This window comes from Mchenga conophoros, linkage group LG7 (genome assembly GCF_057382185.1).
Source record: "Mchenga conophoros isolate Kocher_MC1m ecotype Shallow Benthic linkage group LG7, M_conophoros_male_GT1.1, whole genome shotgun sequence".
Lineage (NCBI taxonomy): Eukaryota > Metazoa > Chordata > Actinopteri > Cichliformes > Cichlidae > Mchenga > Mchenga conophoros.
Genome location: NC_140532.1, coordinates 50,297,664 through 50,323,755, shown reverse-complemented (window position 1 = coordinate 50,323,755; position 26,092 = coordinate 50,297,664). Strand labels below are relative to the sequence as shown.

The 26,092-nt window shown below is 39.9% G+C and overlaps 2 protein-coding genes and 2 non-coding genes across 5 annotated transcripts; 1 reads left to right on the top strand and 3 right to left on the bottom strand.

Moving 5' to 3' along the window:
- Positions 1 to 337: 337 nt before the first annotated feature.
- rpl37 (ribosomal protein L37) lies at positions 338 to 4,988 on the bottom strand. Its single transcript, XM_085279958.1, has 4 exons — positions 4,912 to 4,988; positions 4,042 to 4,177; positions 3,663 to 3,747; positions 338 to 655 (listed from the first exon to the last, which is right to left on the bottom strand). Exons 1-4 carry the CDS (start codon positions 4,912 to 4,914, stop codon positions 586 to 588), a joined length of 294 nt encoding a protein of 97 aa, XP_085136084.1. The 5' UTR covers positions 4,915 to 4,988; the 3' UTR covers positions 338 to 585.
- On the bottom strand, positions 2,269 to 2,349 carry LOC146571036 (small nucleolar RNA SNORD72). The gene has a single exon (XR_014893490.1). It is a non-coding gene; the product is annotated as a small nucleolar RNA SNORD72 (small nucleolar RNA).
- LOC146571035 (small nucleolar RNA SNORD72) lies at positions 4,250 to 4,330 on the bottom strand. Its single transcript, XR_014893491.1, has one exon. It is a non-coding gene; the product is annotated as a small nucleolar RNA SNORD72 (small nucleolar RNA).
- Positions 4,989 to 8,202: 3,214 nt separating the features above from the next.
- st8sia5 (ST8 alpha-N-acetyl-neuraminide alpha-2,8-sialyltransferase 5) lies at positions 8,203 to 26,061 on the top strand. Of its 2 annotated transcripts, XM_085279956.1 has the most exons (9): positions 8,203 to 9,029; positions 13,598 to 13,705; positions 14,046 to 14,141; positions 17,568 to 17,660; positions 19,985 to 20,071; positions 21,383 to 21,527; positions 21,667 to 21,779; positions 23,857 to 23,949; positions 24,044 to 26,061. In XM_085279956.1, the coding sequence occupies exons 1-9, from the start codon at positions 8,884 to 8,886 to the stop codon at positions 24,504 to 24,506; spliced, it is 1,344 nt and encodes a 447-aa protein (XP_085136082.1). In that variant the 5' UTR covers positions 8,203 to 8,883; the 3' UTR covers positions 24,507 to 26,061. The 2 variants fall into 2 exon arrangements, with proteins under 2 accessions (XP_085136082.1, XP_085136083.1); XM_085279957.1 differs by lacking the exon at positions 14,046 to 14,141 and having other exon boundaries at positions 8,204 to 9,029.
- Positions 26,062 to 26,092: the final 31 nt, after the last annotated feature.

Genomic DNA, 26,092 nt, shown 5'->3' with positions numbered 1-26,092 from the left:
ACATTCAAGCTGCATAGAATTATTTCAACGTAAACTATAATCAAGTTTGCACTCCATGGAGTTGTGTAATCCTGTTAATATGAATTATGTTTTTTTTACTTTCACTGAATTTAATTTAATCAGTGCTTCCAACCACAATGTTGTAAAAAACAAAACTGTACTTCCACTTCTGTAAGTCTGTATGTCTACAACCCCTGTCCTTATTTAAAACCATTTCACAGTATCATAGGTGTTCTTTCATGAGACTGTTATATTTTAACCCAGTATTTCCATAAACCAGACATTAGCTCTTATAAGGCTGGTCTTGTAAGAAAACCTCCAACATTAAGACACCAGCTCATGTGACTGAAAACCTTTTATTCCAAGTTCGTTTCCACTTTTCACAAACTCCTGATTCCCCCCCCCTTTACACTGGAGATGTATACAATGTAATCAAGAAGAAACAAAGTCAGTGTGTGTGTGTATATAAATCTGTTTACAACAACACTGTTTATGGCCACTGATGGATGGGTAGACAACAAGGACCACAAAACGAGCCTGCAACTCCTGTTTATCATCACATTTATTTAACCAAAAATGTGTCTTTTAGGATGAGCTTGAGGCGGCCACTGCAGCGCGTCTGGGCTTGGGGGTGGTGCCTTCCCGGAAACCATTCCTGAAAAACCAAAACAAAACTGATTATGCTGTTGACATATTAGACTAGTCTTACTAAGAGGTAATCATGCTAAAGAAGTCCAAGTCACGTTGTTTGTTATTCTACAAAAACGCTAAAACCACTACATCGATCCAAATATTATTCCCAACTAACCTGCTTGAATGCTGATGATTAAATCTTAATATAAATAATGATTTTAACTTGTTTTATATGAAGAATGAATAGAAAATGCAGGGCACCTTGGCACAACTGAGACTGGAGGAAGTTTGTGACGTTAAGAATGCAAATGTTTATTTCACCAAAAACGTCATTCTGGAAAACACATCCCTGAGTCAACGGAAGTAAACCATTTTCATACACAAACTACACACAATGTTGGTACTGACGTGGTCCTCCCCTACAGGCAGCACATAATACTTCTCTCTACCTCAAACACTGAAAGACCGAGCGCTCAGGAGGGAGGAGACCACCAAATGTCAGGTCCAAATGAGTCAGACATTTTAGATGCTTCACTTCTGGAGGGTCACCGCTGTACCACATGTAAAAGCTTAAGATCATCACGACAGGAGAAAACACCCACGCAACTACTAAAAATATTTACTGGGTTCCCTGATTTGTCCCAATTTAACACAGACTCGATGCCTGCTAGCTGGACTGGGCTCAGGTAAATTATTCATGTTATCAGAAGCAGCGGAGAGGAGATTAAAGATAGTTTGCCCTCAGATCTACTGTGTTTTGTAAATTTTGGCCACGTTTGAACTGTTGTGAGGCTTGCACGCAGCTTTCACCCATTATGCCACCAACACACACACACATCGCCATCCCTTATTTATTTACACTGAATATTTTCTAACAGCTAGAACTGTGAAACTATGCAGTAACTGCCAGCGTTAATGAGCCAGTGAAGGTGATTTAACTGAATTGCAGCTAAACAGGCATTCTGCCTGAGACAGTGGAAACTCAACAGCTGCTGCCAAGGTTGTGTTGCCAGATTGGAGTAAAAGCAAGTTATTAGCATCATTACATAAACTAATACAAAAATGAAAATGCATAATTGGAGCCATTAAGTACAGCTTTCATATTCTTACATTAAATGGTTATATAATTTATGCCTGATATAAATCTTATCAAAGGGGTTATAACAAGAGCCGCTATTAGCCATTTTCCAATCTCTGTTTTAATATTATTAACAGCTGGTCAATTATCCCCCCCCCCCCACTTAAAGAAGAGATGGGAGAAACACGGTTTAACCTTACACATGCTTTGTCCACCAGGGGGCACCCTAAAACTTCCTTTTTGACAACATGCCACAAACAACAAAAAGCTACTTACTACACACAACAAATCTTAGGAAAATGTTCCTGTGCTTCATGTGTCTGGAAAATCAGCTGATATGTTAACATCAGATTAAAAAAATAATTCAATAAGTAAAACCCCTATATAGATCGACTTGGTTTACATAAGCTGAAATAGGATAACTGCTCACTGTGCAGCTTGAATGTTTTGTAAATGATAACATAAATATCAAAACGTACGAGTTTTAACCACCCACTTACTCTCAAGAAGTAGTAAGACCGACAAAATTTCCTTCTATATGACTTGTCTTGAAATGCCACTCACCTCAGAGAAAAGAGTGATGTCATATTAAGTTCATTTGTTCAGACATTTTTTTTTTTCACCATCATTGGTGAGCAGCATTGAGGAAGACAAACCTCATTTTCATACACCCAGTCTGTGAGACAGTAAAACTATGTGGGCTAAATATGACAAGACAACCCTGATTTGCAGCAGGACACAACCCCGTTACTCTATGTTCAAACTGTTTAATAGGAAGTGTGAATACTAAATGTTTGGCAACTTCTTTATGCTCAGTTTTCTGCTGCAAGACGAGTAAGTGGGAGAGGGAAGAAAAACCCCAGCTGCACACTGCAAGCCTAACACTCTGTTTAAAGTCTACCAATAAAAAAAAAGGGAAGAAAAAAAAAAAGAAAAAAAAAAAGAGTGGTATGCTAACTACAACTGCCAAACAAGTTCAGTATTGAGAGTTTTCTTAGATTTTGTAAACACTTGCTTGAATTGTTGATACAAATATTTGCTTGTGCAAACAAATTTTACCATCCCTTAAAGTCAAAAGGCAAATATTATGGTCTTATAAGACATCTTTATATAAACTATTAATCTTTTTATGTCAATTTTTTTTGTCAAAGTGGGAAAATTATTTGGTTTTATCGAGCTGATAGAAGATACAGAAATCCTGCTTATATTTCCTGTTGGAAACACATCAACACAACTTGTCAACATATCCAAGGTTTATAGATCAAGCTAGTAAATCAAGTGAATTTACTCCAGGTTTACTTGTGTTTAACAAATTGTGATTTCCTGCAAACATTTTCATTGAGGTGTTTAAATTCATTACACGTTTAAGAGTCCTGTCATCAAGACAACTTTGTAATACTGATGCTAAGGCTAAAAACCAATTTAAGACTCAGAAAGTGAAGAACTGAAGTAAAGTTTGCTTGAAGTGGAACTTATGTTTACCCATTCAGCACCATGGGAAGTTTTTTTTAAACGACATTTTCAAGCTAAAGGGAAATTTTAACCTGTATCCCTCAGGTACAAGTAATTAACAATAATTTAATATAAGACGAAAAGGCAATTTAATTTATTTAGTGCATGAAAAAAAAATCTTGTAACCTCAGTTGTAACCTATTATTCTTTAAGGAAATAAAAACCGCCAAACAAAACAAAGGCTACATTCACATGTACACAGGTATCATTGTAAACCATTTTCTATGTTTTGGCCTTTCATCCACACCTAAATGATGTTTCAGCAAACAAAGCTTTACAAAAATAAAATCCTGTCGGTGTGACGATTTTCAAAAACATGTTAAGGGGAAAAAGGAAACGAGGTGTGCACCTCTGTTAGATTTTGACAGAGAGAAGCATGATAAATTAACACACCGAACACCTTGAAACACTTTGTGATCTGCTCCTTTTTACATCTTACCTGAATCTGCGGTAGACGACCTTCATGTGTCTCAGACGACCTGTGCCAGTGGTGTTCCTCCTCTTGGCCTTAGCGCTCCAGTTGTCTGAAAATGAACAGCACCATAAATCAAGGGAGCATGGCACTTCACATCAATGAAGAGCTAAACAGCATACTGACAGTGCTGCTCATAATAAGGAGTTAAGTTCCAGCCTTTTTGACAGGGCATGGGTGCAAACCAGTGGGGTGTTACACTAAAATATGCTGGAAGACAGCAACCTGCTGGTTTTTGCCATTTCAAAAAATAAAAAAAATACACTAACACAAGAAGCAAGCATAAAGTTTGCCAATATCACATTTAAAAACAGTGTATTCTATTACATGCGTTAAGGTTACTTACACTTTCTCTTGCGCTTCTGAGGGTAGCCACACTTGCCGCAGGTAGACTTCTGCAGGTGGTAGGCTTTGGACCCACAACGACGGCACAGGGTGTGCGTCTTGTTCCGGCGCTTACCGAAAGATGATGTCCCCTTGGTCTGAGAAGCAAGACAAACATGTGAGATCAGGGACAACTCAAGGAGATCTGATTGTAGACCAGGCCGGGGCCAGTCTTGTCTCAGTGAAAAAGGAGGAATCACAGGCAGTCATTTGTTCAGACATTTGTGTTTTAAAAACATCACTGACAAGACTGAACTTCAGGTGGTAGCAAACACTTAATCACAGTGGTTGCAGCAACTCGTGGCCTCAGCTTGCCACACATGCTCAAATGATAGTTACTTTACGGCCAATGAAAGCCGGCGTGCTTTCCTCAGACAAAATCTGCAGTGGCTGACGACACTAATTTTGTACACGTTACCAAAAGAAATGGACCACATGAAAAAGATGCTAGCTATGCTAACATCGGCGAAAAACACCGGTTGCCATTTTGCCAACGAACAACCGTAAATGTATTTTCCATGCATTTATTTTTGTGATTACCGGAAAAATCCACAATCGATGATAAAGTCAAGCTTACGATATTTTGTCCTCTTCTAGCACTATTTAGCCCATTCAGTGCAACTGTGCTAAAGGCTAACGACAGCAAACAAGTGCTGGATGGATGTGACAGGAACAACAGTATTTTTTTACTAAAATCAAACTTTATCTCAAAAATACATCATCCAACCGGTTACAGTGTTTATCCGACACAGAAGTGGCTTCAGTTTGTGTCAGATACATGGCACATTAAACAGATGTTACGAGATTTCTGTCTACCAGCGCTGCTACATACCATTTTTCTCCGGTGGCTGTGGGAAAAGAGACCGGAAGAGGAGCTGGAGCTGCATCAAATTACATCCGTGCTTTTTCCTGTGTAACAAAGAAATGTGACCCCTCCGTAAAGCATTTTGTGCAAAAGGTAAAACAAAAAACAAACAAAAATATAATTTTATTTACTTACCGGCTGACTGGTGGTCTGAGTGGCGACACCGGCGTGCATGTTTTTATTTAATGAAAACACGACCTTTCGGACGCATTCCCGTATGAAAGAAAAAACTTATAGTAAAAAAGTATTTTTGTTTTATTTTGTTTTCTATAAATTGTATGTCGAGTAAGACGTGTTTCAGATTAGTATTTATTTAATATTAAGAGTGATATTCAAAATATAAGAATTTGATGAGTTAACAGAAGAAACACACTCATTATTACATCGTAGTATGACACATGTCATCTTTATAAGGCTTACATTGATATTGTATATAAAAACATCAAGAGCTCAAGGAAATAAGAACTGTGTTTTTGCTTTTTTTAATGTCTGTAGCCTAAAAACTAAAAATACTTATACAGTACTTCATAATATCTATTAAAACTCAATATTTAGTTAGGGTTTCAAAAAATTGTTCTAGTTTCTATCTTCTAGATTCAAGTTACACAGAAACATGTTTCCTATGCAATGAAATCCTTTCTTTTTTCCGCAGAAAAAAATAGAAAAAAAATCATAATTTAAAAACAGTAGAAACAATTATAAAGAACTACACTAGGTACAATAAAATTAATGCAATAAAAATATAAGATATGCTAAATATATATAAATAAAATAAAAAGACTGAGCTGCAAAAGGCTATGCACACATTTACACAATTTACATTTTAGCATGCTACAGTAGCATGTGCAGTAGAAACAGTAATGAGTGGCAATCACCTGTGTGTAACTTGAGAAAAAGCAGACGGTTGTAAAACCATGGTTGCACGCTCATGTCAGATGACGTCTAATGGCCCCATTATACCTGCCGTGACACCCATGACGGGGTTGTCATGGGTGTCGTGCGGTGAATTTGACATCGCATCCTGTGTCACTTTGGCTGGTTGTGCACCTCTCGATTTTTGTAACCGCCACCACCACAGCTGGGCTGAAGACAGGAGTGTAGAATTGTGCTGGTTTTTACCACCACTTTAATGATATTCCAGTACAGAAGCTCAGAGACATGCAGATGTACAGTGAGATATTGGAACGGTTTGGAAACCTGAGAATTTGTGGGGGGGGGGGAAAGCTTGACAATGGCTTCCAGTTTTGACTTCTTTTCTTCCTATATCAGCACTTATGTAGCGATATTGTCTGAGTGGTCACACCTGTTCAGGAGAATACTGCAGCGGCTTCTTGCACCTTAATGGTTTGTATGAATACAAGTGACTGTGAGATGAAGTTGCAGCAGGTATAATGGGGCCCAAATGGGAGTAGCAAAGGAAGAGTTATTTAGTTTGGAGATTCTAGATTTCATGTTTTTATACCTCCAGCCTGAGGGTAGAAGTCTGAACAGTCCATGTTGGGGGTAGGTAGAGTCACTGAGGATGGAGACAGCTATCCTATGAACTCTGTGATGGTAGATGCTCTGCAGAGAGGGCAGTGGAGTTCTAATCCTCTTTTCAGCAGTCCCAACCTCTCTCTCTGCAGGCGTTTGTGGTCCATAGCGTTGGTGTTGCCACAAGGTTTTGTTGCTGCCAGTCATGCGTCCTGTTACTGCAGTATCATCCGTGAACTTTAGGATGATGCTATCTTTGTGATAGGCGACCCATTTGTAGGTGAACAGGGTTGAGGATGCATCCCTCAACGCATCCACATTTTCCACATTTGTCTCCCACTTTTACTCCAACTGTCCTCAACTGTACCCATGTCAAGTGCAGCTGAAACAATAGTGTGGTGCTATTGAAACATCCATTCATAATTCTGTATAGCTGCCTAACAACTTCAATGCAAATGCAAAAGTCTTAAAAAATGAATTAAAAAAAAAATTTAATTTCTGTTAACAATTTAATTTAATGAGCAGCAGTAAAAAGTTTAGAATTTCTAAAACACATAATAGCAACTGCAATTGTCTAGAAGTATTTAATTGCATTTCATTTAATTTCTATCAATATTTGAAAGTTATTCACTTGAAGAGTGATTGCAAACAGCAGTAATAACACTGCAGGGTACAACCACATAACAACAGCCTAATAAACTATTCAAAAAAACAAAGATAATCACTCATTAATTTACTCACGCATTCAGCTAGACATTGTGCCAGACACTGTCTCAACTGTATCTCACCACCACGCTGCACACAATTGTCTCGATTGTCTGATAACCTTGAATAACACCATGTTGTGCCATATATCAGGCTTTAGAGCCCAGCAGGAAAATGACAAAGATCTCAATTTGGTTTAACAGTGATACAAGCACAAGGAACTATTCAGTCTGATGGGACAATAACTTTTGGCTCGCCTACTACAAATTTCCTATGACCAAAGAGAATGCTAAAACACATGTGGACATGTTTTACATATTTGAGGTGTTTCAAATATGGTAAACTGGCCGTCTGTTCCATCCGTACTCTGTCTACCTATTGAATAAAAGACCACATTTTAGTTAGCTTCAGAACAAAATACTGACATAGTCTTTGTGTGAGGTGCATTTGCTGATTATTCGCCAGACAGAGGACAATTTAATGAATCAATCAATCCTCCATCCATCTATCCATTTTCTTAACCTTGTACCCATTTCAGGGATGCTGGGATTATCGTAGCTGCCCTATAAGGCAAAAGGCTAAAGGTGGGGTATTAACAGGTAGAAACAAGGCAAGCTGGAATGCCTTGGAGTGAATCTGCACAGGCCCCAGGAGATCTTCCAAGTCTATACACCCACAACCTTCTTGCTGTGAGGCAACACATGCCATAGGATGACAAGACACATTTTAAAAAAATCTTTTATTTTTTAGTTGTATGTATTGTATGTACCTTGTATTAAAACGGGTCAGTCAGAAATAGGAGAAGTCAGAAGAAGGAGTCCTGCAGATACCGTCCAGTTACAGATCAGCTTGGCATCGATGGTCTGGCTCTGCACAGTCTTTACTCATAGTACTTCTCTAGTTCTTACTCCATCCGCCTACTGCTAGTGTCGTTTTTGTAATGGAAGATAATCTGGTCATTTCTTTAAGTTTGCCCAGGCTCGCAGTTTAGAGGTGGAATATGGTAAACTTGTTTTTGTTTTGTTTTGTTATCAGCTTTGCGAGGTCATGTGAAGTGGGCGGCTGTAGATGTCGTGTCTGCGCAGACGCATCCTTGAACGGCAGACCGTGACCTTGCGTTTTGGCTGAGTATGGAGCATCTAAATGAATTACGGCGCGCCCCCGTCCGCCTGGCTGGGAAAAGGCGCATCCTCCTTCCTTTTTAGATTTCAGTCACGCACCTTTGCTCAGATTTGACAAGACGCACGAGGGATGTGTTTCGCTGTTATTCTCTCAGCCCCCCCGATTTAAAGAAAAAGAGCGAGAATCGCGCTTATAAGAATCGATGCCTTTGCTTTGTCTGACTTGAGATCTCAGGATTTATTCTGCACCCAGCGCGCATTTTACACAAATCTGCACCGCTTGCACACGACGGAGAGACTGCGCCTCCTCGAAGCGGGTATAGGGCGATAACCGATAGGCACCGAGAATATCCTCCGGGGCCGTTCGTGCTTTTTTACTCGCTTTTTTTTTAAAAACAAAAACAAAACATAAGAATCGCGTATTTTAAAACAAGGTCACTAACGATTTGAGATCTCAAGCGCAGATCCCGGTGCACATCACCTTCCTCCGGTGATGCTGTGGTCAGAGAGCAGTAAAACAGACTAAAAGGGAAAACAATGTGATGGACAATGTCCACTCCAGCGGGTACGAGACACCTGCCATCCTGGTTCTGAATGCAGCGAAGAGAGACACCGAAGCGGGTGTCACCGTCAGCCCTGGATGCTGCGCCGAAAAATGGGATACTCCGACCCATCGTCGGGTAAAGACTTGCTCGGCAGCAGATCTCTTTGTTTCATATTTATTTGCGCGTTTGGGCTCGTCACACTTTTGCAGCAGATTCTCTACGGGAAAAACTACATCAAGAGGTAAGTGCTGATATTTTTTTACCCCACTCCTTTCTTCTCTTCAGCCACGATTAGAAAGAACATTAGAGCGCAGTCAGTTTCCAAGAGTGTAAGGATGACAGTGAGCGGTAAGAAGCATGCCTTTGTAGTCGTTGTTGATCATATCAGTGGCTTTTAATGGAAAAGGTAAAAATGTGAGTGATGAGGTAAGAACATGCTCAGTAGAAATGAGAGTAGTCTGGATGGTCTACATGTCGGGACAAGCTTTAGTGGCTGCAAAGAACAATAGCAATTAACCATCCATGTTTTTCTTTCTCCCCAGTGGCATAGAAACAATTTCCATTGGATTTCTTTTCCTTTTTGTTCCTTTTATTTTTGTTTTTTGATCTTTTCAGAAAACGAAGCATCACATTCATACCATACACAGTGCTTCAGCTGTGCATGGTAATGTTTTCCCCTTCTTTTTCGTTTTTTCTTCAAAGACCTTTCTTTGATTTCCGTTTCAGCCTTCTTGACTGGTCGTAGCCTACATCTGACAGAGGCATCAGATTTTCATAACACATATGAACGCTACTGGAGCTGATGATGGTGATGATGATGATGGTGATGATGATGACAGAAAGCAGCATGTTGAAGATGATGTGTATTTCTTTTTGGTCCCTGTTAAATAATTCATTTTACCAGGCTGCACCCTAGTGCACATGCTGCCACTGCAGAGCCACGTTTCATGCCTCTGCATCAGTATTTAACCCCTTGACAGAGGCGTTCTTTAGTTGGACCCTGGTTTGTAGTCCACTGTAAACCCACTGCAAGATTTATTTCCCAACTTTCAGGTCACTTTCTTTTATACTCTGTGCTTAAAATCCCCGTGAGACGAGCAGATGTTGAGAAGCTGGGATGTTTGAGCTTCAGGTGCTTCAAAAAGAAACATAAAACTTTACCCCCCCTCTCACCACCACCTCCAGATACTTTACCGACAGGACATATATGCTTACTAAAGCAAACATATATGTGCTGCAATCTGAAAGTCCCCCTCCCTCCCTCCCAAAAAACACACACACGCACACAACTAATCCCTCCCTTGCCACCCTGCCGGGCTGGTCTGATAATACTCGGCATGGATTCATGGCATCCTGACTTCTTCAGTGAGATGCATGAATTCAGACGCGAAGCACACACACTTTGTTTTGCCCCTGCGCCTTTTTTTGCTCTCCTCCTAGAGCTCGGCCTAGGAGAGAAGGGGAACAAGCCACACAACAGAAACCAGTTGGCTCAGCGGCAGCCATTTTGCTACAGTCTGTCTGCACACACCTCAGTGGGAGCGAGGGAAAGAGGAAGGGGACTGTGAGAGACCCAAGGAGTGTGATAAAAGGAATGTGTTTTCATGCATGCGTGTGTGTGTGTGTGTGAAACAGAGAGAGAGAGAAGCGTCATCTTATGATACCTACCCATGCATAAACAATCCAAAGTCATCCACATGGATTCGGCCACACCCAGCCTCTTCCCTCCTCCAAACCTTGGCCGGAGAACACATTGGCAGGATGCTTGCTGTGCACTTCTTTGCTTCAGTGCTTCACAGAAAAAAACAAAACATAAAAACAGATTGGTAATTACATGAGGCATGTAGGCTGGCTAGGATGGTTGCAGAGGAGACATTTGGGTGCTGGCAAACTGAATGATGGCTTATGGAGTAACAGTTTAGATGTATCATCACTCTTACATCAACTCACTCTGTGTATACGTCAGTGTTATGGCTGAAGGGGCTCTCGGTTCAATGCATGAGGATACCCATTAAAGTCAAACAGTACGACGTGCACATTGATGCACTTGATAAATCTGTCTGTGAATCTGACCGTTCAGTTTGAAAGGAGGCACCTTAGAGAGACACATAAATCCGCTCCCTGTCTGCCATCCTGGTGCCATCCAAAGGGGTGAAGTGGAGAGTGTAGGATTATAAAGTGGCAGCCCGAGATCGTTGAGGGACACCGCTGACACACTTCTGAGAACGAAGACATTAACTTTCAACTCCGCTTGACTTGAGGAGGGCGATCTAAAAATACTCTTGGATAGAGAGAATAGCACCCCGAGCTGCAGGGAGGAAGGGATTAAGAAAGGCACAGATGATGAGTGGCAGTGTAAATGCAACTAATTATGATAGTCATTATCAGTGAGTCTATTACTGCTTCAATTAATCATTTCACAAAATTACTGGCTGCCCTGTGGAGTCATGGATGTTTATTAAATCTTCTGGTTGCATTATGTAAGTGAGCTGTATCTCCCTGATTTTGAGCCTTTTCTCTTTGTGCGTGTGGGTTTTTTTGTTGGTTTTTGTGCTGTTGACACAGCTGTAACTGAGCATTGATGTTAGCACATGGTATCAAGTCACCACACTTTGAACAATATGAAGGAATATGAAGAGAAAAAGTAAGAGCACAAGCAGAGGAGAGGCTCAGCTACAGCCCAGTTTTCAGTTTTGGTCTGAACAACAGACGAGGTCGTCTTAGAGAAACACACAGCAGTGAAAAAGCATCCAGATCGATGTGCTGATGGAGTCAGAGCACATTAGTGCTACAGGGCAACTTAGTGATTGTTGCTTGTCTACAAATGCTTGCATTAGCATCTCATGTGGACTTATAGATGGGCTCCTAAGGGCTGATCCTGATCCTAAGCTGATCTGTGAGTCAGAAGTAATCTAATGTAGCTACATTTGTATGGAGCTTTTCTAGTCTTACCAGCCTGTCAAAGCACTCAAGTAATCACTTTTGGAGTTTGAATTTTTGCTACAACACGGAAGTATGTCAGATTAAACTCAAGCCTGCAGTAGGCTTGTTGTTTTGGCTATGACTAATTCAATTCTATTTATATCACAACAGCAGTAGCCCCATGGTGCTTTATACTGTAAGACAGAGACCCTACAACAATACAGAGAAAACCTCAACAATCAAACAGACGACTTTGAGCGAGCCCTTGGTGACAGTGGGAAGAAAAAACTCCCTCTTAACAGGAAGAAACCTCAGGGAGAACCTGGTTTAGGGAGGACTGGTGGTGATGGGAGGAAGACAGGACAAAAAACACACTGTGGAAGAGAAGTTTATGGGTTTAAGGTGTAGGTTAGATAACCTAATGAACCAAACTGTGCCACTTTGAATAGCGTTGATTAGCTTTTGTCCTGTCTGAGGCACAAGAAGAGGGACAGAAGCCTCTCGAATTTTAGCGTTCGGTTCTGCAGCCGCTGCCATGGAGATGTTGAAGTGGCACTCAGAGCAGCTAAGCGCGCCTGCCGATTGGTATTGATGCGAGCCCCTGATGATAAATGCTCCATCACATAATGCATCCAGAAATGCTCTTTGGGTTCAATCTCCTCCTGCTGAAATTAGCACGACACCCACAAAGCACTCCTAGAAATGAGTCACGCATGAGTACTTGCATAATAGTCAGCATAACAGGAGAAGTTGTACTCCTCCGGATATTTAGATGTATGGAATGTGATGATGTTGAGAAAATCTCAAGGATCAAATTTTAAGTAAAAAAACAACACGTGAAAAGCACAAAAGTTTTCAAATGACTGGACATTTTTCCCCACAAAACTAAGGAATATACTTTAACGTGCTGACATTTCCCTTCATAAAGATCACATTTACCATTTAATCCTGGTGCCAGAAACCCTTCTAATGCACAAACACTGAGCTGAAAATAGCTTTCAACACATTTTCCTCCTGTCTAAGTAACATCTGCTGCATGTGCAGCAAAGGAGGATGGATTTATTGAGAACAACAAAACAATACTGCCATTTTCAGATTTGATTGACAGCTAAAAATAGCTGCATTCCTCCATTTTCTCCCTCAAAGAAATCCCGGCTCTCGCTCCTGTAGAATGAGCTTTTTTTATTCCGGGCACAGTTATAACATCCTATAAAACACATGCACCAAATGACCTCCTCTGATAAATGTACTGTGATGGCATCCAGCTGAAGTTAACATAGCGAGACCAAAGGTCAGGTTAAGCTTCTGCAAGCCATTGCATCTTTTTGTTAGGTACAGTATCGATGTATTAGTCTTTAGCTCTAAATTGAGATACCTCACCTGGGTTAGGTTCTTCTCACTCACTGAATACTATTAGATCTGGTGGCTTAAACCAATCTTCCCTTTGTTTCTCAGTAATATCTGGATGAAAAGATGGTCTAGATTGGCAGCTTAATACTATATTGGCAAATCTGCTGGCCGGTTGGCACTGATTATCGCTCATCTCTTAAATCACTCACTTCAATATATTGATTTACAAGTCTAACGCTCACACAAGCAAATATTGCACAGTGTGAATGTTTGAATCACACTCAGATTAGTGGCATCAGCCCAGCATAAATGTATTATTCAGATCACGGTGTCACTGTAACCCTGCTTGGTGTCATATACTGTCTTTCTTTAGCCAAAAAGCTGGTCCCCTCTTCCTCTGTATGTGCATGTGTGAGTGTGTAAAGGTACAACTTTTTCTGGGTTTTGTGACTGAACATATGCGATTGGGAGTATGTGTTTGACATTTGCACAATGGGGAAAATAAATCCCAAATAAACTGACTCATTTTCTTACTAGTGCGCAACAGTTTAGCCGACTCAAAGGGGACGAGACAGGAAATTGGACCGGTCCCGTTAATTTCTCCGATGACGGATCTCTGAAGCCTGCCAGAAATGGAAGGAAAAGGTACCTTTCCAGCGCCACTGACTGCACAACACCTCTGACAAAAGAGAGTGTGTGTGAGAGAGAGCGAGAGAGAGACTGAAAGGCAGAGTGAATGAGAGATCACAAGTTTCAAATCCACCATCTCTAGTGACGACCCAGCCCTGCATGCGTGGACTGGGCCGCTGATACCCCATGACTCCCCTCAGATGCTGTAGAAAGGGCTCAAGCCGAGGCACATTTGCACTTTTCTTCTCTACTTGTTATTGACATCTGCAGGTTTAGGAAGCTAGCAGGGGGTTGCTGATGTCACAGGGCTACATCACACGTTTAACTCTAACTTAACCTGTCTGCATGTTGACAGATGTTTCCGTCAGAATTTTCAGCCAGATTCACAGATCTCCGTAATAGTCACACCCTGCCTAGCTGATATTAAGAAGAAAAAAAAACGCCCTCAAAGGTAGGCCAGTTTGAAGGCATTTTTAGCATTTTCACAGAAACCCAAGAATATCTCTCTTTTTTTTTCATTAGTTTAAAAGGGATAAACTCTCATATTTTTTTCAGTGGTGGTTGCACTTCAGATTTGCTCTTGCATGTTGTCTGATCCCGTCCACCTCGACCCCTCCCAAATCCCTAAATCCCACCCCCTTTCAGAAGCTGGTTGAACCACGGTCTCCTGTTGATGTACTGGCTTCTCCTTGTATCTCTGTGTCGCATCCAGCACCCATTTCAAAATGCCTTGTCAACCTATGTCTCATACTGTTCTGCACAGCTCTGTGTGTATACCATATGCATAGTGTGGACACTTCTCCGCTCCTCCTATCTCCCCTTCTCACATCTGCATTGTCTCTCTCTGCGACCTGGATTTAACCCCTTTTCCCCACTGTACTCTCTTTGTTACAAGAAGACAGGAACGTGCCCGATTTTTTTCCCTCCCCGCCTCCCACACCCCACGAAATTGTGCTAAAATGCTCATCTTGGATTGGTTTTTTCAACCAGCAATTGCGCAGTCAATCTAAGAAGCCATAAGCGACGAAATTCACCTCATGGAGTAAATTGTTGTCTTGATTTCAGACCTGAACAGAGAACACTTGCAAAGGTTTTATCATCTTAGCTAAAACAAGAATGAACAGCCTCTATTCAGCGTGTCAAATATATTCTATGAGACCACCGCTCCTCTCTGTATAACCTCAGAAATACACTGCATCATCAGGTGGATGTAGACAACCAGTTTCATCGTTCCTTATTTGTACAATCTTATCCCAGCATCTTGTTCCTTTAATGCATCTCTCCATTGTATTGCTTGTTGCATCCTTTTATAATCTTTTTTTTCTTGCTTTGTTAACTCACCTCATTTACCTCACAGCCACAAGTAATATGCAGCAGTTTTATTCATCTTTCAAAACAGAATGCTCCATTTAATGTGCGACAGATACCAACATTCATTCTAACAAAGACACATTGCAGGTTCCCCCAATTCACATGTCATCATGTCCCTAACCAAGCATTATCAAAAACACTGTTAGCATTGCAAGAGCCCTCTAAAATTCTGATGTAGTTCTCCAGTATATGAATTCTTTCAGTTTAACAATAAGATGTAAAGAAAAGTAAAGTCTCTACCACAAGATATACAACAGATCAATATGTCCTTTGGGTTAAACAAGCCAACAAAAAACATTTAGGTGAATGAAGCCAGAAAGAGATGGATCAGTTCTGTGCCTCACTGATAAGATAAGATAAGATAAAAACTTTATTAATCCCTCGGGTGGGTTCCTCTGGGAAATTCGGTTTCCAAAAGCACAGCACCGACAGAAGTTACAGTTACAGAATATTATATATACACACACACACACACACACACACACACACACACACACACACACACACACACACACACACACACACACACACATATAAATACAGAGACATATATAAATAAAATATACGAAGGGGATAAATAGAATAAATAGGAATAAAAATAAAAATAAACTGCCGAACCTTAACAGGAAGATTTTGGATCAGGATAAAGATAGCAATCTCATGAGGGTAAGGCAAATGCATCATATTGATGGTGTAAGAACAAAAAAACCCCGCAAATGTGAAAAAAACCCATCTAAATAACCACTAAAGCAAGACTGTGGCCTACAGTGCTAATGTCAGAATAACTTTATATAATGCTGAATTTTTATTGAGTCCATGCATGTTACATGTAGTGTCAAAGAAGCGCACGTGGAAAACCCATGACAGATTTCAGTCGCACATGTATTTACAGTTAGCTAGGGTTAATGTTAGCAGGCATCGCAGCAGAAATATAGCAAATGGTGCTGTGGTAATAGGATAAGCATGAGGGAAAATACATGTGTTTCCTTATTTTTTTTCCCCTCAGAACCTAAATCATGTAACATGTTCAGTTCAATTTTCATCCCTGGCTTCTAAACATGTGCAGTGTGAAAGATGGATGTAGCTTCTGGGTCTGAAGGTGAAGCCACCATGGCTTGCATTCTTTTGAATGGTCAGCAGGGGGTGAAGTCCCTTACTCTTTGAACAGTCAGAGCCTGCTCACCACACCTGGTTTTTAAAGCACCAGGGTGACCACATGAAAACGTTCAACTTAATAACTTCTGTGATGGTGGCTACGTGCATCTTTGATACTGTCTGTGCTTCTAACCCTAGGATGAAACCAAACATCTCCATAACGGAGTCTCTTTGCTTCACAGATGTACATCCAAGCTATTTCAACAAAGCATTATAGTAATTAGTGATATTTAAAAATCGACTACCCAACAAAACATAATACTAGCAGGCTCCTATTCCTCCATACTAACCACGCCCCCCACCACACACACATTTTATCCTGACCGCTTTCTGATCACGTTTAAACAAAAGGCTGGAAGAAATGAGGCATCAGTACACAGAAATACAACAGCCGACTTTAAATTTCCCAGCCAGCATGGCTCTTTTTCCAGCGTTCTTCACACGACCATTTTGTGAAATCAACCAAAAGCACACCACACATTAAAGACATTATTTTTGTATACTTTTTGGTTAATGTTGCCATTCCAGTGTAACGATTGTTTCACATGTGTCTAAAAGAAGCTCTTCCAATTCTTTAGTCCTTATTAAAAAAGATAAATTTCCTCCCAAACTCTTTGTTTGTTATTACCTCTTTGTTATGGTTACTTGTTTGCATGACTACTGTTGTATGTGTTCATGTTTACAGTGTGACAAAATTGTAATAAATCAGTCAAACTGTCACGTTACTCCAGCCAGCACAGCTGATATACTTACTTACTCCTCACACAAAAGCACCGACCCGGCCACGCTCATAACCACCAGATGCTACACCGCTAAACCGTCTAATCCACCATTTTAGCAAGCCAAGCACTGGAATCAGCCCTATTTCCTTGTCTGTTTCTCTCCTAATTCAACATGTGAACATACAGTGTATGCACACATTTTAGCCCCAGAGTACCAATGTTACACCATGCAAGTTCTCATCATAGCCAGTGAACTATATAAAAATATGAGAGGTGCTACGTTTCTTCACTTAGTGTATGACATTGGTTTAGACTAAGATGTAACAGAATCTGGTGCAAGTGTCCAGTAGACATGTTACTATCTTGTTTGTGACGCCTAAAATCAGTGACATCATTTCTGTCATTTGTCATTCCACAATGCTCTACTGATATTCTAGTATTTCATAAAGTCAAACCATAGACATTTTATATTAAAAATGAAATATTTTTTCTTATTGTGACCTTTAAACACACTGCTTTACATATATATATATTATTTAAGCATAGTGTATTTTATCTCTTCTGTTTATTGTTAAATTCTTTTATGTTGAATAGATGTAAGCAGAGGATGACTCTTTTTATCCCTCCAGGTATCTGGAAAACTATGATGGCTCCTTTGATTACAACTCTACTGCATGCAGGGAGCTCAGACAGGAGATTATAGACGTCAAAGTGCTGACAATGTGAGTGTCCGATTATGTTTCATCTAACAAGGTAAAAAAATCTCCAAGGTAATCCTGCGTGTTTATCATGTATGAAAGTATTCATGTGTCAGGAGTAGGGTTCACTGGTACAGTGTCAGTGAAGATAAATTGAGTAGTAGAAGAAAAAAAAAAAACGCATGAAGAAGTTAAAAATTAAGCATCACCACCAGCGTAAGAGTAACTAGCATTTTCAAAACAATGTCTGGTTCTGGATGACAACAATATGAATCCAAGTCAAAGCAGGAGTTCTAAACTCTTTTGTAGCTTAACTGAACTAAAAGAAGCAATAATTTTAACTAAATGCAACATAAATACATAAAATGAAAAGTTTATTTATTCAAGTAATTAATAATTAAATTACACTGTACCAGTTTAGCCAAATCACATGTAAAATTTACAGGTAATCAGATTACTTAAAGTCAGCATTTTAGGTGTAAATATTTTTCAAACTTGATGATGAGATGTCTATCATCCCTGACTGCTCCACTAAGAGTATTGGCAAGATATTGATGATATTTTAACAAAGGGCCAATCTTGTGGCCCTTTGTTAAGGGCCACAAGATTGGCCCTTAACAATCTTGTTAAAAAAACAACAACAACTCTAAAATGACATCCTGTACTTGTGTACAACTTAGCTTAGAGAATAAGCTAAGTTGTGCTTATGGTGAAGGTAGTATTGGTAGTTTTACAGGCATTTTCAAGAATTGCTCGTCCTTCTAAAGTATTGGTCAGGTTTTAGTGAAGTTGTCCTCCTTGACAACCTTGACACATCTCAGCAGATTTTAATTCTCATTAGTTTACAGTCATTATAGCCAACTAATGACTGCAGAACTTTTCATCTGTATGTCACACATTACAATATCATGTGAAGTGTGATGAATGCAAGCCAAATGTGTCAACAACATTCTGATTATTTCTTTGTAAGCTGAGGCTTTGTTGGCAAAAATGGGCTAAATCTATTCTAGCATGCTAACATTCTCAATGCTACAACTTAATACTGCACAAGGCACAAAATAAATCTGAAAAGGATAGTATTTGAAGATACTTGAACATGATTCCATTAAAGATGGATGAGAGCTCTGTTACGTTAACTAGCTGTCTTTGAAGCTCTGTTTTGGAAGCCCCTGTGTTAGCATTTTGACTTCTGACATGTTGGTTTTTTAACGCTAGAAGTGGCTATTTTAAGATGAGAAGGTGGTGTGTTATCAGCTAACATTAGGAGGCTTAATTTGCAAAGTCTCCCTACATACAGGGTGTTTTAGTGCGTAGTGTAGAAAGCAATACTTGCTTATTTTGGCTAAACTAGCACTAGCACCGTGAAACATGGTGAAGAGGCCCACCAATAGAAGACCAATATTATTTGTTTTCTTGCTGTTGGGCAGCAGTTTTTGACACTGGCGTGATGAAAGATTTCAAGGCAACCCAATGAATTTTGTCAACCATCCAGTATCATAAAAGTTCACAGTAATAGTTATTGAGTTATTAAAGGTCAACCAGCTAAGTAAACAACACTTTCAGGTCTGGAGTCATGCCATAGTGTGACCAAAAAGACAAACAAAAATAAGTACATGTTTCAGTAAGTACACACAGTGTCAATACAGTTGACACATTTGCTAGCGCAGATTATTTTATGTTGTTACTTCAGGCAATTCTTGACCATTTGAGCAGTTTCATTACTCAATAACATCCATTTTGTTGCCAACACTATTGAGCCAAGTTGTTGCGCTTCTTATTTTCTTATCACTACAGGACACTATAAATAACATGCTTACAACATACAGTAGATCACTGGCCAGATTCATTCAATGAGCCACTTGCTCCAAAGGCAATCTGAGCAGCATCTTTCCTCTTGTGTGAATATGAACAATGTCCAGTGACCTTTTGCATGTGGCCCTCAGGCTGGCAGCTTAATTATCAAAATCATACTGAGTGCTCAATGAAAGCCCTAGAACGACTCTGGCTGCGGCAGGGAACAGCTGTTGTCACTCTGGCAGGCAGCAAAATGAACGCACAAGCCTGACTCCCAGAGCAAATCACGCCGCCCCAATCATCTCCAAGGGCATGTCAGTTCAAGGACATCTATTTACAGATGTGCTTTCTGTTAATGAGTCGAGATCCAGGGTGATCAGTAAAGTTGCAGTAAATTCTTTGGCCTCTGGTTTATCTTTTTGAAACGTTTAAGGTGTTTCTTCAATTTGTTGCCTCTTCAGAAATAATGGTTAATTGGAAAAACCATGTCAGTCGGAATAAAGTCGTCTTTCCTCATCCCACAAGTCTCTCAATCCTGTCCGTCTCTCTACCAGGGTGAAAACGTCAGATCTCTTTGAAAGATGGCGAAACCTGCAGGTGTGTAGGTGGGAGCAGAACAAGGAGGAGGCCAGCAACTTTAAGTAAGTGTTACTCATTCTGAGCAGAGGAATTATGTATGTAAATGTCTGCATTTATCGAAAAGGTCTTTTTTCTAAAGACTGTGTTTTTTGTGAAGTGCACTGGTTACCTTTTGAATAGTTTAAAAGAAACATTATTATCTATTATCACCTTGACATTTATTGGTTTGGAAGTCCTCTACAGAAAATTAATGATTACTTCTGCTGATAAAATGTAGTTAAAATACAGTAAACTTTACAAGCCAAATATGTACAAATAGTACAGAATATGGAGAATACCAACCCCAAATTTTATAGAACAATATTTCGTTGAACTGACTGTTGGGGAATCATAAATAACCAAGTAGAATAAGATGAAGGATTAGTATCCTGGATAAAATACTATATATTCTTACATAGAAAAGAAAAAAGCAAACATGTTCAGGATCTTACTATATACACTCAATGGGAGCGTTTTTGGTTACACCCTGCTAATACTGGGCTGGACTCCTTTTTGTCTACAGAATTTAACTCTTGGTGTCACAGCTTCAACAAGGTGCTGGAAACATTCAGAAATGTTGGTCTCAATTGACATGATAGCATCACACAGTTGCTAGAGATTTTTTAGCTGCACATCCATGATCTCAATCTCCATCACGTCCTTGGAGAGCCCATGTGAACTTTAGCATCAGTTTCTGTAGCCCATCTGCTTCAAGCTTTGATATGTTGTGTATTCAGAGATGCTTTTCTGTATACTTTGTATATAATCAATGGTTATTTGGGTTTCTGATGTCTTCCTGTCACCTCAAAACAGCTTGGTCATTTTTCTTTGACCTCTGGCAACACCAAGACATTTTTGCCCAGAGAACTGCCACTCACTAGGTATTTTATCCTTGAGATAGTTGTGTGGGAAATCCTTAGCTCCTGAAATACTCAAAAATACCAGCCTGTATGGCAACAACCATTCAAAGTAATTCACCACCTAGTAGGTTGTCTTGACCAGCTCTACATGCCAAAAGGCATTGAATTGCTGGATGACATTTGCATTAACAAGCAAGTGTATCTAACAATGTGACCAGTGATCTATAAAACTATCATCTTTGGGTTCTGGGCTCTTTAAAAAATGTGCAAACTCATTAATCAAAGGTATGTTTTAAGATGATATCAAGAGCTGAAATAACATTTTATTTAAAAAGACATTGTTAATTTGTAATGACCATCTTTTGATAAACAACCCAAAACAATTAGGATGTAAAGGTTGAAATAATTTTGGTTTTGATCTTACCGTGCATCTTCTAAAGCTAAGTTTTACTTTTCTTTGGTGTCGTCCTGAAGGATGTCTCTGTCGCGCTGCTGTAATGCTCCTAACTTTCTGTTCACAACCAAGAGGAACACTCCTGCAGGGACCAAGCTGAGGTACGAGGTGGACACCAGTGGGATCCTTCCCATTACTACTGAGATCTTCAAGATGTTACCAGATGTGAGTTCACCACCTCTTTATGAGTGTTTGCTATTTTCTACTGTATCTGTGGGCATTTCCAAACCTGCTGATCTGATGTGTTTTATTTCAAAAGTTCTTGTGTTGTGTTCATTTGACATTACCACCTCATGTCTTTCAGGATATGCCGTATTCCAAGTCGCAGTTCAAGAAATGTGCTGTCATTGGAAATGGTGGTATCATCAAGAACAGCAAATGTGGAAAGGAAATTGACTCAGCAGATTTTGTTTTTAGGTATTCACGATGCAGTCTTTTAGTATTTGATATGTGAGAGTTGTACAGTGTTACCTGGAATTCTGTTCTGATTTAATATTCTTGATCTTTATATTAATTTCGAGGAATACATACAAATTGTCATTGAACAATTGGTGGTTAATTGAGAATGAATAATAAAAAATAATAATGAACGAATATTAAAACTTTAACTTGGGAAAAATTACATGACAAGAAGTCATAAAAGTACTTCCTCTTTCATGCAAAATTCTTTGAAATTTTACCCCAACCTTTAAACTCAAAGCATCAAATAATAAACTAGCACTAAATTCTGAAATCTACACACTGAACAGCCACAACATCAAAACCACTGAAGCGTATTACTTGGATCGTTGTAGAATCCAAGTTTCTGCTAGTAAATCCTTGGTTCTACCATTCACAAAAATGGAACTTTGTAACTTTGACATTTAACTTCCAACCAAGTATTGTTGAAGAGTGGCTTCCCAAAAGCCCAAGGTATTGAGCCTTCAAACACCTTAAATCCCAATTTGATTGAGTGTCTGGGGATTCAGCATGACAAGCTGCCAATGTTGCAGATCCAGATACCAAAGGACATCCCTGGAGGTACTGTTAATGTCCTGAAGGATCAGAGTTGTTTTAGCAAAATGAATATGAAGTGGTTTAATGTTGCTGCTGATCAGTGTAGTCCCATAGACCTCGCTTCACCAAGAGAAATTCAAATGTTAAAATTCCTGTTTATTCCAGTTACAGTGGTGGAAATAATTATTGATCCCCTGCTGAATATATGAGTTTGCTCACTTACAAACGAATGAACACTTTCTAATTTTTATGGTCGTTTCATTTTGATACAGATAAAGAAAAAAAACATTACATAAAAGTTATAAGTTGAGCTTCATGTCATTGAGTGAGATAAGTATCTCGATACGTTTCTTGTAGCTGGTCAGTTTTCACACATCTCAGGAGGGATTTTAGTCCACTCGTCTTTATAGAAACTCTCTAAATCATTTAGATTTCTTGACTGCTGTTTGGCAACTCGCAGCTTCAGCTCCCTCCATATATTTTCTAGGACTGAGTTCTGGAGACTGGCTGGGCCACTCCATGGCCTTAATGTGCTTCTTCTTTCCCCACTCCTTTTCCCTAGTGGTTTGTTTTGGGTCATTGTCACGCGGAAAGACCCATGACCCATTTTCAGTCTTCTGACTGAGGGAAGTAGGTTCTCATCACTTTATGATTTTATATTTTTTTCTTTTCTTAATAATTGCACCAGCAGTTGTCACCTTCTCACTAAGCTTCTTGCTGATGGTCTCGTAGCCCATTCCTGACTTGTACATGGTGCGATCTTGTCTCTGACGTCCTCTGACGAGTCGTTGTTCTTGCCCATGGTGGCAGACAGGTTTGAATAATAGAAACTGATTGTGTGTACAGGTGTGCTTTATGCACATAACAAACTGAGATCAGGATAGTACGAATAGTGGGAGTCACAATTCTGGCTGGTAGGAGATCAATACCGATTTCACTTAATAATGGATTGGATTTATATAGCGCTTTTCAAGGCACCCAAAGCGCTTTACAATGCCACTATTCATTCACTCTCGCATTCATACACTGGTGGAGGCAAGCTACGGTTGTAGCCACAGCTGCCCTGGGGCAGACTGACAGAAGCGAGGCTGCCATTTCGCGCCATCGGCCCCTCTGGCCAACACCAGTAGGCAAGTAGGGTAAAGTGTCTTGCCCAAGGACACAACGACCAGGACAGAGAGCCAGGGGATCGAACCGGCGACCTTCCGGTTACAGATACGGTTCCCAACCCCCCTGAGCCACGGTCGCCCCAAATGACCTGCAAATCAGTTTATGCCTTTTGTGTAATGTGTTTTCTTCTGGATTTTTGGTTGGTTAACCAATTTATGTAATTTATTGTAAAAAGAAAAATACCCCAACAACTTCTTATTAAAACTATTATATGATTACTTGTGCAGCTCTTCAGGTTGTCTCCTCAGCATGCCTCTTTTTAAACATATCAAGTCAAATCTAAATGATTATTAAACTCTAGTGAAACGTTATTTTCCTTTTTTTGCAGATGCAACATACCGCCCATTAATGACAAATATTCAGCAGATGTTGGGACTAAAACAGATCTGGTGACAATAAACCCGAGCATTATAACTGAGAGGTACTGTAAATATGGGTCTGAGAAAGAACACCTCTTTAGCTCAGCTTCTGCCAATGATCTTTTCCTTTTATCACATGAATCACTTTCTCTGCAGATTTCAGAAGCTGGAGAAATGGCGGAGGCCGTTTTATGACGTCCTTCAGAATTACGAAAACTCCTCAGTGGTGCTACCCGCGTTCTACAACACCCGCAACACCGACGTGTCATTCAGAGTTAAGTATATGCTGGATGATTTTGACTCCCAGAGAGGTGTGTTCTTCTTCCACCCGCAGTATCTGCTTAACGTGCAGCGCTTCTGGGCGGTGCAGGGCGTCCGCGCCAAACGGCTCAGCAGCGGCCTGATGCTAGTCACCGCCGCATTAGAGATGTGCGAGGAGGTCCACCTCTACGGTTTCTGGGCGTTTCCTATGAACCCCTCTGGCATCTTCATCACACACCACTACTATGACAACGTCAAACCACGGCCGGGCTTTCACGCAATGCCTCATGAAATTTTCAACTTCATTCACATGCATACACGTGGGATCATCAACGTACACACAGGGCCATGCGCATGATCCCTCACTCTAATTAGTAATTTGCTTTAATGCAACTGCTCAAGATTTGACCTTTTAATTTGTCTTTAGGCCAGTTTTCATCACGGCAATCTCAGTTCAGGCAACTATTTTGACCCCAGTTCAAACAGAGTTGGCCTTGGGACACTCTCATCTACATGTTGAAGATTTCTCTTCTGCCAGCATCTTATCTCCGACTGTCAGACCATTGGATGCTTGTTTTTAATGTGAACAAAGTGGTCTTCATAGTGATGTTGTTTCTGTGGAGTTTTCTAGTGGCTCGGCTGTACAGAGGTGTTGTTTTTCTACTTGGTCACACAGATATTTAAGCCCGTCTTCTTCTCTCTTTTTCTCAGACACTCTGTGGGTGTGGCAGCTTTTAATGTTTGTGTAAAAAAACAACAAAAAAAACAAAGTCTGAATCTTAATATTCAGCTAATATTTAAAAAAAAATGAAAAGAAAATCAAACTGTAAAATTCAGTTGTCTACTTTTGTAATCTATTTCCTATTCACCATATTCCCTCGGTGAATATTTTAAAAACACTCTTGAAACGGCCTGTTTTCCGCGGCCTTCTTTCTCCCATTTCCAAATATTTCTCATCATTTCTGGTGGAAAAGAGGCAAGTTTTTTGGGGGAGGAGTGGGGTGTCATAGATTAGGGTGAAAGCTAGAAAAATATTTTGCAATACACCAACTCCACAGAACTTTTGGCTTTCCAGTTTTTAAAGCAACCCAGCCTATCGCTGTCTTTCATGTCTTAAGCCTTATTGCCTTATGAGGTATGGAATCCCTCTGTATGATGTGCAGACAACGTTTTTAGTTTGCCTCTTTTCATCCAAGCACAACCCTAGCACACTAAGGTAAAGCAATTCATGTGCAGTTCATGGCTTGTATTCTACTGGAGTCCCTCCCTGTAAACTCCACTCATAACCACGTAGTGCTCTGCATGACTTTACTCTATACTTGGCTTTGTGTGTGCCTGCTTCAGCGATCACTGATATAGCCTATGTTTACACTTAAGCCTCAACTGAAGCTCACAGTGCTTTTGGAGATGTACACAAGACTCTTGCTTGGAGAAAGATTGATGGATATGTTAAAGTGGCTGAGATGATGTGGTATCATTTTCACTTATGACCCCCAAAAATGTATTATGCTACTGTGGTACACTGGAAAGTCATAAAAGGTTTTTCTATTTGTTTTGTTGTATGCAACAAATTATTTCACTTGTGAGACTGTAACTTTACTTTTCAGTCACTCCTCTGTTCATGCTCAGCTGTGCACTTGTCCATTATTTCTTTAAATGCATTACAAATAAGATTAAAAAAAAATATGCTGTTTCCTTCATGTCTTTATACAGACTCTTTGTGTGTTTATGGAGCACCAAAAAGTTTCGAGCTAAATTGCTCTACAGTCACAGTTAATGAGCAAGAGTGGAAATAGAGGGGATCTGGTCTGTGTAAAGAATGGAAGTAATATATAACACAGTGCTTCTTAAATGACTCTGGATCATTCTTTATACTGCTACTGTGCTTGTAAATAAACTTGTCTGAATTTTCACTTGTATGTTCATTATTTTGTGTTGGGATGA